At 42.2% G+C, this 20,182-nt stretch overlaps 2 protein-coding genes across 4 annotated transcripts; both read right to left on the bottom strand.

Annotated features, from left to right (window-relative positions):
• Positions 1-76: 76 nt before the first annotated feature.
• LOC310985876 (SRSF protein kinase 3-like) lies at positions 77-7,753 on the bottom strand. Of its 3 annotated transcripts, none has more exons than XM_083971541.1 (15): positions 7,572-7,753; positions 6,334-6,628; positions 6,148-6,256; positions 5,970-6,057; positions 5,685-5,772; positions 5,377-5,483; positions 5,061-5,226; positions 4,887-4,912; positions 4,707-4,763; positions 4,006-4,351; positions 3,801-3,898; positions 2,669-2,776; positions 2,182-2,251; positions 2,007-2,099; positions 77-1,773 (listed from the first exon to the last, which is right to left on the bottom strand). In XM_083971541.1, the coding sequence occupies exons 2-15, from the start codon at positions 6,554-6,556 to the stop codon at positions 1,589-1,591; spliced, it is 1,764 nt and encodes a 587-aa protein (XP_083827667.1). In that variant the 5' UTR covers positions 6,557-6,628; positions 7,572-7,753; the 3' UTR covers positions 77-1,588. The 3 variants fall into 3 exon arrangements, with proteins under 3 accessions (XP_083827667.1, XP_083827669.1, XP_083827668.1); XM_083971543.1 differs by having other exon boundaries at positions 7,568-7,741; XM_083971542.1 differs by having other exon boundaries at positions 7,591-7,741.
• Positions 7,754-10,746: 2,993 nt separating this feature from the next.
• Positions 10,747-19,514, bottom strand: ccdc120b (coiled-coil domain containing 120b; the record flags this gene model as incomplete). The annotated part of the gene is made up of 12 exons (XM_083971540.1): positions 19,462-19,514; positions 18,733-18,812; positions 15,974-16,132; positions 15,789-15,888; positions 14,947-15,077; positions 14,095-14,196; positions 13,878-13,998; positions 13,646-13,705; positions 13,182-13,335; positions 12,943-13,044; positions 11,581-12,615; positions 10,747-10,843 (listed from the first exon to the last, which is right to left on the bottom strand). The coding sequence occupies exons 4-12, from the start codon at positions 15,835-15,837 to the stop codon at positions 10,747-10,749; spliced, it is 1,851 nt and encodes a 616-aa protein (XP_083827666.1). The 5' UTR covers positions 15,838-15,888; positions 15,974-16,132; positions 18,733-18,812; positions 19,462-19,514.
• Between the last annotated feature and the right edge of the window lie 668 nt (positions 19,515-20,182).

The following is a 20,182-nucleotide window of genomic DNA, read 5'->3' as shown; positions in this document are numbered from 1 at the left end:
CTCGCTCACTCACTCGATTGCAAAAAAAAGGAGGGAGAAAAATGCTGATGCATTTAATGATTTATTAGGGTGAACTCTGATACTTAAGTGACTAATTTCAAATCTCATTCCCATTTTGATTACATTTTCACCTAAAATGAGGTTAGAGTCAGAGTGCAGGTTGTTCCTAATAAACCCGTGTTTTCTGAGGTAAGTCGTCAATGGACTCTTTCAAGATGGCATTTTGGACACTGAGTTGTGTGTCTGAATAAATCCATCTCATACTTCTGACTGGTGCGCTGCCACTTTGTTAATAAACATTTATTCAAAGGGATCTTGATTTACAGAAGTGTCAGAAAACATTCAGACCCCTTCACAGCAAGCGTTATCATCTTATAGATTTAATTATAAATTCATTGAAATTTGGCAAGGTTGTCCATTTATGGATATGCAATCATTCACAAAATTATAATACAGTTTTTAAAATGTATTTAAACTTTTTCTGAATTGACATCTCTCATTTACCAAGTTCAACGCACTCTCTCCATGATAGAATTGTGGTGACGCATAGATCAGGGCAATGATATAAACCAATATCTAAAGCTTTGAGTGATCCAGGAGAACATGGCCTCAGTAACTGTGGAACTAATGGATGAAGTCTGGGGCCATCGTTTCTCTCCATAAACTCAACTTTCACTCTAACAGAGCCTCACAGGTCCTCTGCAGAGATGGGAGAACCTGCCGTATGAACAACCGTCTCGGCAGCACTCCATCACTCAGGCCTGTTAGAGTGGCTAGACAGAAGACACTTTGTATAAAAGGTATTTAAAAGACTCTGAGAACTCAGTGCACTAAAGCTAAAAAAAAAACCCAGGCACTTCTCATCACCTGGCTAATACCATCCGTACAGTGAAACGTGCTGTCGGGAGCATCATGTGGAGGCTTCGGAGCAGCAGGGACAGGGAGACTCATCTGAACTGAGAGAAGGATAAATGCCACCAAATACAGAGTGTTCCCCTTTTAATGACCTGAAGCAAACTGCCAGGACAAAACTGGAGAGGTTTCAGGACTTAGTCTGTGTCCTTGAGTGGCCCGGCCAAACCCCAGACCCAAACCGAATAAAAACATCTGTGTGGGAACCCGAAGGACCTGAAAGAGTTCAGGTTTTCATTTTTAAGGAAATTGAAAATAAGAATTAGAGATTTTACTTGCAGAATGATTTCTACAACAGGACACAGAAAAAGTGAACAGGTGTAAATCTTCTCTGAAGCGACTTAACGACACAATATTAGCAATGTATATCAGCGTAATTGAACTTGTCATCATCATTATCATCACCTTCATGTTAGAAGACTCTTCTCCCACAAGACAAAGCTTCTCTTTGGTCATTGCTGTGCCTGAATTCGAAGTGATGGCCGTTTAGAGACCAAACAAACCAACTGGGACAGGGCTCTTAGTCAGGCTGATAAATATTTATGAGAGCTGTGCTCATGATGCCAGCACCAGACTACTCCCACAGCTTGACCCAAGTCCTGTGTCACATGCAATAATGTCTGAGTCTGCTCCTGAACAAGGAGCGAGTCCACTGGGCTCTGAGGGGCCGGGTTGTCTAGGAGTTAATCCAGGGGTGTTTCAGACACTGGGCAGCCGTGGCTCTTTTCTCTGGCAGCAGCTCCAACATGGTCAAGAGGAAAGAGCTGAACTGGATGGCTTCCTCCTGCAACCACTCGTACTTATCTTGTAGGACTTCAAACAAGCTCCATGGCTTGAGCTTTGAGATGTGTCGCAGATGTCCTGGACAAGGTTAAAAGTAGACTGATACAACACTTCTATTTTTCTTTTATACCTTTTTAAAAGTATATAGGAAAAAGTATATAGGAAACTGATGTTTTATTTAAGCATCTGTATAAAAAATATGAAATACACAAACTCTATTCTAAGTGTTAGAAAAGTCCAAATGTCAGATGCATGTAAATTTAGCTGTATGGAGCACATTATGGTATTTTGAACAGTTTTGTACACTTTACCTTTACGGTTGAAATATTGTTTGGAATTTCTCCCTGAGAGAGCAAACTGGCATGGGAGGGGTCCCAGCAGCTCAATGATGTGGGCAATGTGATCTGAGGAGACACCAGAAGATGCTTTATTACAAGAACATTTAGTTTAATCAAGGACAAATAAGTCGTAGTGACCAAAACGAACCTTCCTCCCGAGAGAAGCTGGTTCCCCCTTGGGGGTCGAACAGGTAGTCCCCTGTGGCCAACTCAAACGCCTACAGGTCACACAAAGGGACAAAGACAGTCATGACAAATGCAGGAAATAGCAATGTTGCAATGAAATGTATTTAAAAAGCCAAACCACTGCCTTACAGTCAAACTACTGAAGTTGTGACATTCATCAATTTCTGTCCATATTATGGAAACTTTAAAGGGGTTTTAGGGGCTTTAAATGTATTTTGTCATAATTAGCAGATGAATTGATGAGCTGTGTCTGAAAATGTATTTGGAGAGATCACACACATGATCTTGACCTTTGACCTTTGACCACCAAATTATATTAATCAGTTCCTTTTTCCGAGTCCAAGAAAGGAAAAATAAATTCCTCAAGAGTGTTCCCCAGATATCGTCCTTAGAGGATCAGTACAGATGCAAATGCAAACAACCAACATCTATGCAGGTGTTTGTCTCACCATGCAGGCGGTGCTCCAGATGTCAGCAGGTGTGTCGTAGTCAGCACCGATCAGGACCTCCACAGAGCGGTACTGACACGTCTGGATGTCTTCAGTGAAGTGTTTGTGCTGACAACAAGAGAGAGAGAGAGAGAGGTTAGATTTGAATCTTTTTACTGTTGATGATCTGCATGTATGAGTACCACCGTGACAGTAAAACTTGTTGGTTGAGCTTCAGTTTCAGTTTTGGGCATTGCGTAACATAGAGCCTGGCTGTCAACATTGCTGAAAAGCTTTTTTAAATAAAAATACTATTGTCTCTTTTGCTGCCAAATGAAAAGAGAAGCAAAAACAAACAGTACTGGGTTGCATGGAAATGATAATAATGTCTTTCTCTTAAGCCACATTTCAAATCAGCCCACACAGTTTCATCTCACTGGAAGCATATGGCAGCTGTGTTTTTCACTGGAGGGCATGGTAAATATGGCTGTCACACACTGTGCTCCACTGAAAGCACCTGTCACACTGAGTTCTGGAGAAATAATGGACTGGTTGTGTTTTATGAGCTAGACATGTGGCCATTTACAAAACACACCGCAGTTTGTTTCATATAAAACTATGAGGTGTAAAAGCAAAATCTTTGATTAAAGAGAAATCTTTCAGAAGAGGCCCCGCCCATTTCTTGCCAACAGACGTGTATTTTATTTTGTTTTGTTTGTTGGATACTTTTTTTTCCCGCTCACTCCTCAACAAATTTTCGCTAAATCTGCCACATGATATATCTATGATTAAACTAAAAGAAGAAACATTTGGTTCATTGACCTCTTGACATAACTCATGAACCCAGTCAGCAGTTGCAGCCATAAGCACTTATCCACTCCCAGCAACCTTAAAACATGTGATGCATAACTCAATATTTGGTGTGATAATCTTGGCACGTCAGCATGACTTTCACTGTGTTGGGACAAGTAAATAGAGATTTTGCTGCTGACTGAAAATGTTCTAGTGTCAAAATAAATCATGAATTATGGAAGATTACGAAGCTCTGTGGGAGATACAGTGAAGAAATATGAACTTACTGGGAGGGTGAAACAGTTCCATTTTAATTGTGTAGTTTTTCAGGTTTAATTTGCTTGTCAAACAAATTACTCACCACCCAGCAGGCATTGCCCAGGTCTGCAATTTTGATGAGGATTTTATCAGCGTTCTTTGATTTCAGTAGGTCCAAAACTACATCAGACTCACTGATACCTGAAATACAATGACATATTTGAAGCCTAACAGCACAAGTCGACTGCAGAATAAACTTCAAAAACATCATAGACCCAGATACATTAGTTTATGGGGCAGAGACTAACCAGAGGGGGAGAATGATGAAGGTGGAGGTTTCCCCTTGTCTGCAGTCTGATGTAATAACATTGATCTGGAGCCAGAGATGGGAGCATCTGTGTTGAGGTCTGGCCATGAGCAGATGGACTCCCTATGAGTATAAGGAGCTGAGTCCCGTCCGTCCTCCAACAGCAGGGTCTGCCTCCTTAACGTGAGGTTGGGACCTGTGATCTTTGAGGGAGGAGCAGCATCAGAAAACGACACATGGTTTGGAGGTTTGTCTCTTTGTTTGTGGACTTGCGTGGTCTCCTGTCCTCGTCGTCTTCTGTCTCTTCTCGTCAGTCGGTTAATTGAGCTTCTGGAGACCTTGGTTGACTGCAGGGTGCAGTCAGTTGTGGGACAAAAAAAACAAAAAACATCAGAAAGTGAAGATGGAATAAAAAATTTCTTTCATCTTTGTCATATTTCATTCCTGTTCTGAAAGTGCAGCAAATCATGCATTTGAAATGTCTGCCGGTTGTATGAAAGCAAAGCAATGTTCATTAGATGTATTGACTCTACTGCAAACACGAGCCAGAAAGGTTGCTTAATATAGACAGAGTATATTTAGTGTATGATGCAAACTGTACAATATTGTTGAGGGATTTATACTGTATCTTTAGGACATTTTCATTGCTAGTCATCACAATGCAGCTTTTAACTCGAGCAAAGATCCAACACAACATCTTACCCACTCCCCAAGTGTGTGGAAAACACCCGTCAGCTTCCCCAAGAAGTTGGACAAAGTCTTAAGAAATCACAGCAGGAAGACACGGAAATCACTATGTGGTTTAAAAAGAAACTCAAATGTCCTATTACTAAATGAGTGATTACTGTAATAGACAAAAGTAGATATTTTCAGGTTACAAACCTGCTTTTCTCTGGAGCCTCCGTTTACTGGCATGAAATAAAAATGTCACCAAAGGGGAAAGAAAAGCACAGTGTTAAAAATACACAAAAAGACACAAAAATTAATCTAGACATATTCAGAGGATCAATGTACAGTATTTTTATTTTATTTGTTATACAACAAAGCACCACTAACCTGAGGTGCTGGATATAGCAGAGGATACTGGCAGCTGCCACAGCTTGGTGTTGGCTGCCATTTTTTGAATATAAGCCTCGTCCACTCTCAGCAGGATGTTTTCTGGCTTGATGTCTGTGTGGATAATCTTGCATTTAGTGTGCAAGTAATCTAAGCCCTGCAGAACCTGCGATAAGGAAAGAAAATGGAGTCACTGTCGTTGCACCTTGTGTCAATGAAAAGCAAAAATAGAAGATAATCTGCTCACAAAAAGAGCTCAGTCAGTGGTGAGAGACAGGGAGGCTGATTGAAGATGGTTTAAGAGGTTTCACAGCACCTGTCTGAGGATGCTCTTGACACAAGGCAGGGGAAGGCCGGTGTAGTTAGATTTGATGATCCACCGCAGCAGCTGGTGGCCAAGCACCTCGAGAACCATGCACACATCTGGAGAGGAGTTAAGGGCCTTGTTTCAGAGCATGCATCAGAGCTTTTTGGAGGAATCTAAAAGGTATTTACATGATCTGCATATTTAAATAGTCCCATCATTTCGTACCAACTTGATAGAAAAGCCACACCCGCACTACAGGGTAAAACAAAGGGACCATGTGCGTTTTAAAATTTGTTCCTCTCTGTAAAAAAGGATACGCTCTCCATTTGCTCCAGTGACCCTGAAGTCATCGATGAGTTGCACGATACTCTCCCGTTTAGGATCCTTGGAGTCGCTGTCTCTTACCTGATCAGATATTGTATATAAAAACGATAAAGACATTTATACAGCATTTATATAGTGACCAATGATAGATAGATAGATAGATAGATAGATAGATAGATAGATAGATAGATAGATAGATAGATAGATAGATAGATAGATAGATAGATAGATAGATAGATAGATAGATAGATAGATTTTCTTGCATAAACAACACTGACACATTTCAGAAGTTTGATCTCATCCAGTGCCGTCTCAGTGAAGGTTTGAGCACTCTTCACCACCTTCAGAGCCACAAAACGCCTTTTCCTGCATGCAAACAGTTTAGGTAGTTAGCTACTTCTATCTACATTCTACATTATGTTATTGTGAAAAACCAAAAGTCAAACCTGTACTTACTCCATATCCCAGCAAAGCCAGACAGTGGAGAAGTGACCCCATCCCAACTTTCTGACCACTTGGTAGCGGTCAACAAAAATCTCTCCAAGCTCAACTAGGTAATAACCACCTGTAACACAATGTGCCACCTGGGTCAAAAGAAAGATCTCAACCAGCGTGTTGGAGTTTGGCCTCAGTGGCGCCTACCTATGCAGTAGTCTGCAGGATTCTCCTGTTGCTCCTCGTATGATCCTGGGGGTTCAGGTGAACGAGGCTGTGTCCGCACAGCAGGAGGCGGTTTGTCAGGCCTGGAAGAAGGTTTAGGACTCGACGCTGTGTCCTGGGAGGGGTCGGGGGTGGGTTTGGTGGGTAGAGCGGAAGAGCTGGTTGAAAGCAGGGCTGAAATAGCAGCAGCATACGATGACGACATGTTGGACCAGAGCCTGTTGAGCTCAAGCACAGCTCAGATGTGCCCAGGTGACAGGATCCCTCAGGGAGAAATCTGCAACACATTGGACACTTACAAATGGAGGGAAGTCTTCATGTCTGAAACAAGAGTTCGCTGGCTGTTTGTCTAGAGCTGCTAGCCTGTGGCTGATTGCAGTGGGTTGTTTGCAATGACATTTCAAAGGAGCCAGTGAATGTGTATGTTTATTTTTAGCTGGCTGAATGGCATGTCAACGTAAATAGCTACTGACACCAACCCAGCTGCAACTGAACTCTTCCTGAAATCGCACAAACTGTCACAGTGAGGGCACCACAGTCGTAAACATGAAGGGCCAGCCATTCACATTAATATAGCCTTCTATTGCACAATTTCAACTGATATATGATAGCCTATAGCTAAATGTTTTCCACAAGAAATCAAGTCATCTGACATCTAATGAAACTGCCACGTACTTCAAAATAAAAGTCCAGCAGTCCCTTATTAATTTCCTAGGTAAAAAGGTAAAACCTTATTGAGTGCAATCCTTTAACTGTTGTGCATTAGCAGTTTATTAGTTTGAGATCTGTTATCCTGACAGGCTAAGGCCCATGTTGCAAGTTTTTGTTATCATCACTAGTTTTTCTATTGGATATTTAAAATTGACCCAATAAACATTTTAAATTCTTTGACAGACATGATGAGGACAAACAGCCTTCAGCGTAGCATATGTACCCTGTTTACAACAAATGTTAATTGTTTGTATTTTAATATTAATATTTTTTGTTTTTTAAAATGTACTTAACATTGGTGTAACATTGTGTTTTCTTTTATGTTTGGCTCCTGCAGCCATACATACAATTATTTTTGATGTTTTTTTATTTTTTGTTTTTGCCGGAAGTCACTTTTTTTTTCTAGTGCGGGACAAAAATACTCGCTACCTGTTGGTGGTCCTGACGCTGACATGAGTACCGACTACCGAAACACAATGAACCCCAGAAAACACTCAACAACTACTTACCCCTGCAATTTTTATATACCGTAAATGTTTGTTGCGCCGGGAAAAAAAGGAAAAAGAAAATAATCCTGGCACGAGGACAGTAGCCCCTTCGCTCGCGTGCTGCGCTCCTGTGCTCCGTATGTCTCAAATCAGTCAGGTCCAGGAATAGCAGACTGCTGCTGCCAGTCTGCCACTGCTGCTGCTTCTGCACGGTGTTTCTCACAACGTTTTTCAGTATGTGGTGACCAGTTCTATTTCCAGAGGTGGAGCGGAGGTCGCGCTCTTATTTATTTTATACGTATTTATCTTAGCCTACATATTTATTTGTTATTCTATCTTTGAGTGGAGACACCTTGCCGCTGCAATCACATTTAATCCCAAAAATTATACAAAGTAGTATCTGTTCTTCCATACTACTTGTGTAGAGTAGTTTACAGCTCACCGGACTTATTGTAGTAGTGCAGAAATACTACAGGTTACCAGGTTAATGCTATGGTTGTAAGATACCACACTAAATTTACAGAAAACGAATTAGACTAATCATTTAAGGCTTATAAAAAGAATATTACCTTTAAATGTTTTTACTTTTTCCATCCTTCACACAAACACATGGTCCACCAGCACAGGTGTTTTCACTGGCTGTTGCTGATTAGGCCTCTGAGGACACCTGTCAGTTTTATTGCACCTGTTGGTACAGGGCAACTTAACCCGTCATCATTTTAAACAGTCAAAACAAATGGGAGACATTACACAATTAGCTTTTCCTGCCCTGATAAGTACTTGTTGTCAAGAGTCCACAAACATGTCTGACACATTATGTGTTTGTTTTCAACATGACACTTTATTAAGTAGAATGAATGCACAGTCTCATACATACAGTATAGGGCAGGCCTATTGAGCCTTATTCCATAGGCCTAGTTATAAAGAGAGCAGTGAAAGAGAAAACAGCTGCACTTAAATATCTAAAAAAAGAAAACAAAAAAAAGGGAAAAAATCTGAATAATCAAATATAAACACATCACACTGCTGAATGAAATGGTTTTAACAGACATTACCAATTCCTGCACTGATGAGAGAGCTACAGTAGATAGCTACAAAATGTTATAGGTTCATAAATATAGTATAGTTTGAATAAATTTGCTTTAGAGCTAAATTTATATTATTTATTTTAAACTTACAGAGTACATTATATGAAAAATACATTTACGACCCCCAGTGCACAGCAGTTTGGTCTTTGATTTCAGGATTTAACCAGCTGAGAGAAGCTCTATAAAGCTGGATACTGAGAGGATGTGAACACATCAGACAGCAGAAGAAACCAGGTAACAATTCATGGTTGCTACAGTTTGTAACAAAAGTAGAAAATATCACTTATGACACATGTAAAGAAATACATTCAAATGAGTCCTAAGATGGCCAAAGATCAAGTACATTAAATGGAAGAAGAAGAAAAAAACTTTCACATGTGTTAACACCAAGACAAATGCTTTCAGTTTTTGATGAGGAATTTATTTTCTCAGTCTAATTTTTCTCATGTTTACAATGCAGAATGCCACCAAGACTCTGAGTACAAGAACCTAGAAATATATTATGGTGCATAACTGCATGACTACTTTGATTTTTTTTAAAAACAACATTTTTTTTATAACACAAAAACCAAAACATAATGAAATGAGTTGAAATAATAACAACAAATAAAAAAAAATAGCCAGCACAAATTCTCAAACAAATTTACTGGTATGAGACCTGCTCACACCGTCATTCAATACTGCAGCAGCCCTATTCTCTTCACACCGTCAACCTCACTTCCTACAACCAATTATATAGTGCTAACTTGGGGGGGCGGGAGGACTGGGAGAGGTTATTGTGATTAAATACTTATTATGTGGTTAGTTTTACAATGTTAGTATGGGAGTAAAATATCAGCTTTAAACTCATCATTACAATCCACACTATATACAGACTATCATTCAGGTCGACCTTCAGCAGATATTGACAAAACTCACTTCACTTTGCACTGTTGTAAACCCTGTCTGAACCTTTCTACTGCCTGTCATCTGTCATGGTGACAATTTCATAGGGAATTAAGGCTTAAGATGTTCATAAAGTGCTCTGTATGACACTCAAATCCTCCACAACTAAATGCAGAAAAAAATGATTTGATATGTTTAAATTATTGTCATACAGTCATGTGCTACTGCCATACAGTAGGTCTCAAAACAGCCCTCAGGTTTTTCCTAAAACTACTCTAATTATTCTGGCAAGGTCAGCACAGAGAAAGCTACATTTATCAGTCAGCACCGAGCTGAATCTAGAAAACCAAGAAAATTCACAATATATATGACATCATTCCAAATATCCTAATTTAGTGACATCATGAACTGCTTTCAGTTTTTTTGATTAGACTAAGCTCACAGAGGCTTAATGCTAGCATTTCAGATTATTAGAAAGCACTTTAAAGTTTTCTAACCACGGTTTAGTTTCGATACTAAAACATTTAGGCACTCCCGTCCTGCTACACCAGTACGCTACAGTTCATGGCCTGTCCCATTTATCAAACATGAAAAGTACAAATGGTTGTGAAATTAACGGCAGATGAGGACTGAAGCTTGTTTTTGCGTTTTATATACTTTACAAACACACATTCATCGGCATGTATTAATACTTTTCAAATGACGTGGGCTCATATAACATCTTTGAATAGCACACGATTAATGAGCAATAAATTACCTCTTTAGTATAACTGTTCTTTATATCTCAGAAGATACAAAATAGTGATTTAGAGTTGTATATATTCTGTAAAAAAGTATATCTTGGGAGACTTTTCAGGGTTATTAGGAAGGACTTCACTGCTCGTGTTGGACCAGAAATATCGATATACAGTATGACCATGTTGTTGTTACATACTCCGCAAGTCAACACCAGCTCACATCCACATGAGAGCACTGGGTTTGAATTTCATACTGGTGGAATCAGTTATAACACGGGGAACTTGCCAAGGCTTTTTCACACTGCACAGCTACAGTTTATCATTTATTCCAGTCTATTTCTGCTGAGGTTGCCGTGTTTTGCTTTGCAATTGAGGTCACATTGTATCAATTTGTCTGTGTAAGAGTGTGACTGTTGAGTGAATGTGTGTGTGAGGCTACAGTGTTTTTGCTCATATAAATGTAGTGTTGGTGTGTGTTCTGCTGCATCAGACTAGGGTGCCTGGGTCTGCGCTGGGTTCCTTTGGGGTCACCTCTTGCATCTGTGGATGAGGAGTCTCCTGATAAAGAGAGAACTCCATCGACCTGTTGGGTAGGAAGACAAAATCAATAAAGCACTACACAAACAAGAGGCAACAAGTGAAGCGTAAAACCACAGTGATACTCCACCTTCATGAAATAAAAAAAACAGTATGAATCATTCGGAATATGATGGAGCTTAGAGAGGCTCGCCCATCAAACGTCAAAAAATCCCTATGAAATTAAGGAAGAAAAGGAAAATACTGTCATAACTGGGAAGCCCTTTGATGAATGCTCCTATTTACATGTGTAAACACGACTTATGTCCCTCATGAGCCACTGTAGGCAATTCATGGGGGTCTATGACTAGTAACTGAGGGAGAGTGCTTTTGATCAGGAAACAACCAAGTGTGGGTGTTGGCATGAGATGATGCTGACAATGCATATTAAAAAAAGGATGAAAACAAAAATAAAAACACCCACGACTGTCAACGTTAAACAGATGGGTTGTTTGGCGACAGAATGAAAGTGGTGGCACCGTCCTCTGCTGGGAGATATGCTGCCAGCTTTCACGGAGAAACATGATTGAGCAAATCTTGCGAACGTGCATGTTGGTATGTGTGGCTCAATTAAATGTGCCTCTTGTAAAGTAATAGCACATTTCTACTTGTGCAGTGCAAACAATAATGAGAGAGAAAGTTAAATTCCTCATGCATCTGCTACTGTTGATTCACATCGGAATATATACAGGTGTAAAAAAGAGACAAAGCACAAAGATGGAAAAGAAAAACTTAAGTACAGACCTTCCATGCAGTGGGAGACCGTGGAAGCTGGCTGACTGGGGTATCTGAGGCCTGTGGAGGTTTGCTGCTTCACCTTGTACAGACTGAGCCTGGTGCACCAGTGGGTGGGGGTGTGAGAGGCGAGAGACCCCTGCCTCGTGGCCCTTTGAGGCAGCGGGTGGATAGCCGAGGGCATTCCTCAGGTACCAGTCCCTCAGTCCCTCCAGAGCCAGGGCTTTATGCAAGCTTCTGGTCGAGTCTTCTGGGGTCGGGAGGGAGAACTGTGGGGGTCTGCGACTGAAGGAGGGGCCAGACAGCTCCGTCTGGTAGGGGTGTAGGTTGGGGATGGAGGATGTGGTGGTGCCGGTGGCGGGAAGGGGAGACTCATACGCTGATAATAGGATTGCATCCTGGGGATGCTGCTGCAAAGGAATAAAGGGTCCACAAGATTTGGTTCTGGTGACTTTCACCCTGCGTAGCTCGGCTTGGGACCCTCGGAGGACCATGGGGCTGTAAGGAGGCGCAGCACTCGGGAGATGCACCTGGGAATGAGAAAACCCGTTGGCAGGGGGCGCCACTGCTGTGGAGGATCGAGGAGAGGGCAGATCCTGCCAGATCCTGCCTGTGGACTGGTACAGGTGGTGCTGCACTTGCATTCTCTGCTGTTTCCCCCAGATATAGTCCATTAATAGCTCGTTGTAGCCTCCCCCTGCCCCTCTGCCGCCCATGGACAGACGCATTTTGGCCTGATCCACAGAGCCGTCCACGTGTCTCTCAGGGCTGCCCAGGTGAATGTGTCGCAGCTTGCCATCAGTCAGTGTCTCTGAGCTCTTGTAGGGCCCTCCTCTGGGGGGCATCCCGTTTCTGGTTGCCGGATCATCGGGGAGACTCGATCTATCCAGCAGGGCCTCGGAGCTGTTGCTGCGTCTGGCTCTGGAGCTGTACGGGCAGCCTCGGCGGTCAGAGGAAGAGCCCTCCTGGGCCAGTGGGATCATATATGGTACATCCAAGCTGCCAGACCACTGCTTCAACCCATTACCCCCCGATGCATCTGACCTAAGGCAGAAAAGAGAGCATGGCTTATATTAGGAGAGGGCCGAGCACCATGGATAAAGAGTGAGTGAAGGCAATTTTAATCAAAACCGTGTAACAGCATTTCACAGAAAATCCTTTAAGAAGGGACACATTTCTATGCTTAAAGACCAAACGATGAGCTGGCGCCCTTGCTGGTAGCTGAATATGACACTAATCGTTGTTACAACCCTGACTCCATTTCTGCATTAAACTAAGTCATTAAGTATTTTCCAAGCACACAGTTATCACAGAGGGAGGAAGCTCTGGTTACACTGCACCAGAGAAAAGTGGCGCAGCATCACAAATTACCGGACGTGAACGCTGATTGGAGCGGTTCGAGCCAGGAGAGGAGTCGCTGGAACACTTCTACCTTCAACGTTAGATGCACTTCTTGGTAAAGAGTGAGTTGGGCTGTGAGAAGGAACACAAGAGGACAAGAATTAATGATTTATCTCCCATACTTAATCTGTCTGGGCATGTACATGTTGGTACGCACACGTAGCTATGACTGCACAGTGCTGTAGCATCGGCTCATTTTAGATAAGTACCTGACAGAGCTTGTGACAGAGTTACGACGCGTCCTCATCTCGTAGTAAATCTCTACCGGAGACAGTTTCCTGCTGATCCTGTGGTCAGGGCTGCCCACGGTGAGACGGGGCTGAGACAGAGAGCGCTGGTCAGCAGCCACACTGGGAGAAGACTCTTTTGGAAGAAAGAAAATATCATCTTTAATGACAACAGGTCAAGTTTCTCTTTTTTTTAATTGATTTAACAAATACAATGTGATTGTAGATTCTTATTTACTTAACACCAGAAGTGAAAATGAGCTTGCCACCCCCCACTAAGTGTGAGAGATGTTATCTTCTATGTGAAAAGAGTGACACTGGCAGCTACATTCGGTTCCTCCTCTCCGTTCTCTCAGTTAAATTCATTGTGAGTATAGATATACAGCAGAGTATTCACCAGAGGCATCGAGAGCTGTTGAAAGACAGATTGTACACGGTTGACTCACCATTGTCATGGGATGTTGAATCTGACATGGAGCTTGTACTCTCTGACATGACAGTGTCTTCTGAAAGACAACAAACATTCAGGTCACAGACAATGCAGCATGACATCTGATGTCTTTGCTCAACATAAATGCAAAGATTAATGTATTTTGCAAAAGCACAAAATGTGGCTTGGCACTTCATTCCTTTGGTTTTTTTTTTTGTTGAAGCTGTGCAAGTGCTGTGTAGCTGTACCTGTGTGACACCCCCGATGAACTGTCCTCTTGCTGTTTGGGACGTTCCGGTCAGATTCTGAGTGTCTGTACAGAGCACCAGTGAAGATGGCTTTCATCTGCTTTCTCTGGGCAGCCTCATCCTGCAGCCACAGACAGCCAGGTCGTGTCAGAGCACAAGTACACACAGTGATACAGCTGCTGCGTAAACACAATTGATATTCAAGGTGTTGACTTACCTCTGCCTTGGAGTTGGGCGCCAGGCCAGCCCTGCGCTGCACAAGTGGGGGTTTTTCTCCCGTCTCCAGGGGGAAAGCACGTGGCAACTTCCCAGTCAGCTCCTGTAGAGGACATTTATTAACCTCCAGTTACTAAAACCCTTCTCACTGGGCTGCACAGAGTCGCATAAAATGATACCACTTCATATATTAGCCTCGGACTCAATAAAACTCCTGAAACTGAAACGTCAAATATACAGAAACAGGATAACACCTGCTGCAGTTGAGTAGTGCTTCAAACTAATATAGATACACCGACGGTGCACAGCAGGATGCTCATTCATCTGCCAGGGTGATGAGCCACAGCAGGGAAATTTATTAAAGATTTATACAGTAGAAATTCTAATTCACACAAGGCATGTAAAGATCGTCTTCAGTTATTAATACTCGTGCATGATTATAAATCAAATTACAAGAACGAACCAGACTGACGACTTGTGAATCCAAGAATAAAGTGCACAGAGACAGAGTGAGTCATTATACAGCTGCTGAAAACACCGTGTTAAACAGCTGTTAATGAAAAGCTGAGGTGGCTGTGGCTTCATTAACATGTGCTGACGAGCTTTCCGGAGCAATCAAGCAAATATTAATATGCAGCCCATTTTATATGAGAAAAAACAAACATCCACAAATTCACAACAGGATGCCAGTTGCATTTGGGATTTTTTAGGTTTTCTTATTTACCGTTTTACATAACATAAAGACCTACTGTATTAATTACACAATACTAACGATACAGTTAACCCTCTAAACACTTGTGGTTCATGGAGTTAGTGCTGCAACGTTTCTCAATGTGAAGCGAGAGCCACTCACCGCTTCGTGCAAACAGACTTGCTTGAGCTCTCCCACTCTGGAGTTGAGGAGAGCCTCCAGGGCCTGCTTCCTCTCTTGCAAAGCTGCAATCCTCTCGGCCTGCAGCTTGTTGTCCTGGCTGCCTTGAACATCTACACATTACAGAACATATCACACAGAAACAGAGGAATCAAAGGATATCCCTGGAAATATTCTGTTTTTCAACACATCCCATTTCAGTTGTTGTCTATAGTAAAACCTGTTCAAATCAATCGGTAAGACACATCTTTTCTCTCATTCCTCCAACTATGTTTTATTCTGAGTCTACAGTCCAAAGCTGACGAAGTAACTTTAAAATAAGCTTAAAAGTTTCACATCTTCAACAAAAATCACTGACAGAGGTAGGAGCGTCAGACAGTTTTCAGAGACAGATGGACAAATTGTTGGTTTGTGTCTTGTCATGAGGTTTGTTGACAATTACAGAAATTGTACAAAATGTCAGACTTGTTAAAACACTTTACTATTTAAAACTGACGAAAACAGTTAAATAATCCAATCTCTTGCGAAGGTCTCCACTGTTTGAAAGTGGGTGCAGTATCGGTTTTCTAACAATGTGACGTCTGTTCACAGTAACTTAATGCTCTGATAAGATTATCTCACAGCTGTGGTGACAGTATGTGAACAAAAGGCCTTCACACATACAACTGTTTTTTCAGCTGGCCCTTCTCTGGAGAAAAACACTTTTGCTTTCCTTCGGTTGAACTGTCAGAAAAAACACAAGCTGATAGGTTTGACAGACTGTTTCAGGCTCGCCTGGATGTGAAAGTGTGTGTCATCAACTGTGAGAAGTTGTTGTTACTCACCAGGAGCCCCCAAACCCATGGATGTGATCAGCTGTCCTTTGACCTCCATGTGATGCAATTCTGGGGACTTTACAGCTCACACTCCCGACCACGTCCTCACCTGGAGGAAAAGAAACTGAGGTTTGAGTGCAGCCGAGGTGCATCAACAAACTGTATTCAGGCTTGGGTCTTTTTTCCTCTCTAACCTTGCAGTATCAGCCATATGTTGTCTTGAGGTGGAGAGTCATTTGTTGCATTTCTGGCAAGTCAGCAGTAAATAAGCATGTGTGTCTCCTAGATCAGACTGTGCCAGGTACCATCAGGGGGAGCCACTGCACCTCTGCTCAGGTATCTAGAGCTGAATCCTTGAAAAGACAAAAAAGGAAAAGAATAGTGTGAATAAAAGCACAATAAACACAAATTTGACCATATTTAGCCAGTTTTATGAAACATTTTTAAAATATCAAAAGTTAAACAAAAGTCTCCTCAAAACTTAACTTGCACCTTAAGGGATTTTTAAAAGTGAATAATGGTCTAAAATTAGCTCTCAGACGCAATTAGCAACCAATTAATTTGCAAAGAGAACAAAAAGTGAGACAGGACCAGTAACATTAATAATGTATGGGGAGAAATGGAGTGGGAGAAACCTAAGCCCTGTGTGTTTTATGTCTCAATAGCTCAACTGCTACGACTACAAAACAGAGAGGGAGCCAGAGGAAGAGAGCCAGAAGCAAAGTGATGGAATAAATAACAAAGGCGAGGAACAAATGCAATATGCAAAGGAGTTTTGTCTTTGCTGCCGTCATAAACAGCAGGTTTACATGAATTTAGATTCTGTACTATATTTTATTTCTTCTCTCCACTCTGATCAGATGAGAATGAGATATAACTGTTGCTGAAAACTGACGATGATGCTGTTTTTTCCCCACAAACGCAGACAACAAAGTTGCCTTCCCCCAACTATAGCAAGTAAGCAATGTCTCATGCGCACTTTTCCCCCACATAATGGAGGTTCATTACAAACAAAGCCTCTACCCTAATACCCAACAGAGACTTGATATCCAAAAATAGCGACAGCGTTTTCTGCCAAAAGCCTCTCACTCAACGCTGCCACGATGCCATAAACAAGCATCTTGCTGTCTCCTTGCCAGTCGAGTAAATCATAAAACGACTCCGTTCAACCCACAAATCTAGATGGAAGGCCTCTAGGGCTGAATCAAAATTACCCATCCAAAGGCTGCCTCTGCCAGCATCACATCTTTCAAATAGAAACATTTATCTATCAGTTAGTCTGAGCAGCTGCCTCAAATCTCTGCTCACCATTGACCAGCTTTTTTGGGGGGGCTTTTTTGGAAGTCAGTAAGACAGAGAGCTCTGTTTTCCTCGCTCACAAAACATAAAGAATGAGGCTCACTTTGTGTGAAGGCATAGTTGAAATACTTGCACCGAGTTTGCGTTGGCTCCTGTCCTGGAGCTGAACCAGTAACTGCTGTTTGCTCCTGTATGTGTGAAAACCCCCAGCATGCTTGACCTCCCATTGACAGACGAGTGGGAGCCTTTCACACAAACAAGTGGCAGAGTTACGACCGCTGCTCAGACAAAAGCTCATCACATGAACCCCGTTACACAAAACCATGAGTCCATGATGATCGGATTTTGACTTTAATCTAATATACGAGGGAGGACGTGCACCTGGGAAAGTACCTTCAGTGTCACGTCCGTGCTCACTGAGTCGTAAACTCGGAGAGGAGTAAAAGAAGAGACAACAGAGACATATTCATCTGGGCCGTCGCTGGGCAGCTGAATGCTGGAGCCAAAACGCTGCCATGCTTCTTAAGAACGGCTTTGTCCAGCGACCAAAACATTTGCTTAGACACTTGGTGCAATCCTTTTTCAGTCTCTAAAAAATGCCCCACATCTCTCTCCAAAACTAGCAACCCCTCCACCTCAGTGCTCTCAGATAACTATGCTTCATTTTTGGTGTCTGATTCAGTACAGTCGTTTGAAGGGATGCAGTGTAAGAATAAGACATTTTCCTTGTACAAATGACCACTGTAATACATTACCCATTAAACCCACCTTTGGTAGTTTTACCGTTACAGCCTTCCTTGTTATAGTATGGCTGAGGCTAATGGTGCTACAGTAAGGTTAGCAGCATATGTTAGCAGATGTCAACAAGTAGATGTTGCTGTGACTTTACTTGGTCTGGATGAACTTAAATGACTTTACTCTGTACCTCCCCAAAGGGCAAGATACACACCAGTGGCTGCAAAAAGCAATGAAGCATCAGGATTCACCACCGTCCTATTTCCCAGACTTGACACACATCCACTCTCCAAAATAGAAGCAAGTTTATCATGTGCACCGTGTGTTATGAGCTGTTCTACGAGCGTGCTTGATATTATGTTCTTTCATTTGCCAAAAACCCATATTTGTCTGCTTTTTGACAAATGAAATGTTACATTATTGGTTACACATGTAACCTCTAGTGCATTCAGGTCATGAAAATATTTTACATTTGATACTTTTAAGACTTTACTTGTTAGGTCTCTCTGTGGGAAAAAAGGTCCAACAATAGCTCTTTGCTATTGGTTTGGAATTAACAGAGAGTTAATTTAGTGCACAGCCAGCAGAGATGGTAATAAAAGCTAAACTGAAACGCAAATGGTGCCACCTGTAGAAGTGACTCAGCGCTGAAAAAGAGACAAAAAAGAGAAAACATCCCAGCATGAGCTCGATCCGCAGAGCAGAACAATAACACTGCAGTAGTTAGAGTACTAGTGCCCCAAATATATCCAAATTGAGGCTCTCTCAAATTACCACAAACTGAAGCATTGCGTGTGTGAATGGCAGGAGGAAGAGAGAGAATCAATCGGCTGCAGCGAGACGCCATAGAAACGCTGAATCTACTGAAAAGCACACCTGAATGGATCTGTGGTCTCACTGGTTGAAGTCAGGCACTTACTTCTTTAACATCTGGTGTGCAGATGTGCGCTCAGGTACAGGTACAACAACGCGAGACTGCATCACATTCCAGAAAGAGGCCTGAGGGAGAGATGGCGGGACAATGAAGAACCAGATAAACAGAGAGAGCCTCAAAGAACGGCATCAAAGGAAGGATCAGAGGAGGAGATGTGGATATGAAAAGTATGAACACAACACAATCATCAAACACATGTTGACACAGCATGTGTAGGGAGTGGGGGTGGGGGGGTGCAGGCCCTGGATGGTGGTGGTATAGATAGCACTGAGGGAGCCATGCTGATTAAAACATGAGCTGTGCAATGAGAGTGAGCTGCCCCTGTGCAGCGCGCATCACACGAATGCAAATCAGCGAGGAGTTTAATATTCAAGTCCGGCAGGCTAAACGCTGAAGCCTGTAGGTCCAATCCTACCGTGTCCACACAAGGAACCGCACGCCTCTCTCTTCAGCTTCGAAGTCATGCATATTAGATCGCAACATTCACAGCAAAGCTACATTTCTACGGGGCAACAGTTTTATATCCAGTCTTCTCATCCCTTGATAAACAGGATGGCTCCCGGCTCTTAAAGAGATTCACTCTCTGTGCTGTCAGCTTTTATCCGGCCCGAGAGTCCCAGGAACAGGCTTCTGTTGTCAACAGCGTTTATATAAGAGATATATTCACGACTTGAAGCTTTCTTAACATGTAACAGAAGATGCTTCGGCACCAACCTGATTTCCGCTGAAAATGGCAACGCATGTGTTTGTTAGCTTCTTTGAGCAGGAGACGCGCCGAGCAGCTGAGACGTAAAAGAGCAGCTGAAATATCACCTCCAGCTCGCTATGGACAGGTGAGGCTGGTAGGCCCGCATGTTGACTGTTGGTGTTGACACAGCTGCTGCTGTTGTGAACTTACACATGGTAACCAGAGCAGGGTTACGACTACACACAGCTCCTGTTAGGACAAGTAGAAAAGGCCCCCAAGTGAGTTACAACTAGGCCAGTTAGTTTACAGCTTCAATATTTGGCTCTCTCAATAGCTTCAGCGACATGCCATGATGACATGATTTTACTGATGCATCTGACCTCTGAACCGAGCTTCGTTTACTTGTGAAAGAGCAGCAACGTGTCCTTCGTCTGCACAATCACTCTCCAAGGATGTTACACATCTATTGGTAACATGTGACGATAGATAGATAGATAGATAGATAGATAGATAGATAGATAGATAGATAGATAGATAGATAGATAGATAGATAGATAGATAGATAGATAGAACGATAGATAGAACGATAGATAGATAGATAGAACGATAGATAGATAGATAGAACGATAGATAGAACGATAGATAGAACGATAGATAGATAGAACGATAGATAGAACGATAGATAGAACGATAGATAGATAGATAGATAGAACGATAGATAGATAGATAGATAGATAGATAGATAGA

Source organism: Trachurus trachurus, assembly GCF_905171665.1.
Source record: "Trachurus trachurus genome assembly, chromosome: 5".
NCBI lineage: Eukaryota > Metazoa > Chordata > Actinopteri > Carangiformes > Carangidae > Trachurus > Trachurus trachurus.
Note: the sequence above shows the minus strand (reverse complement) of the source record. Positions and strands in the feature narration are given on the sequence as shown.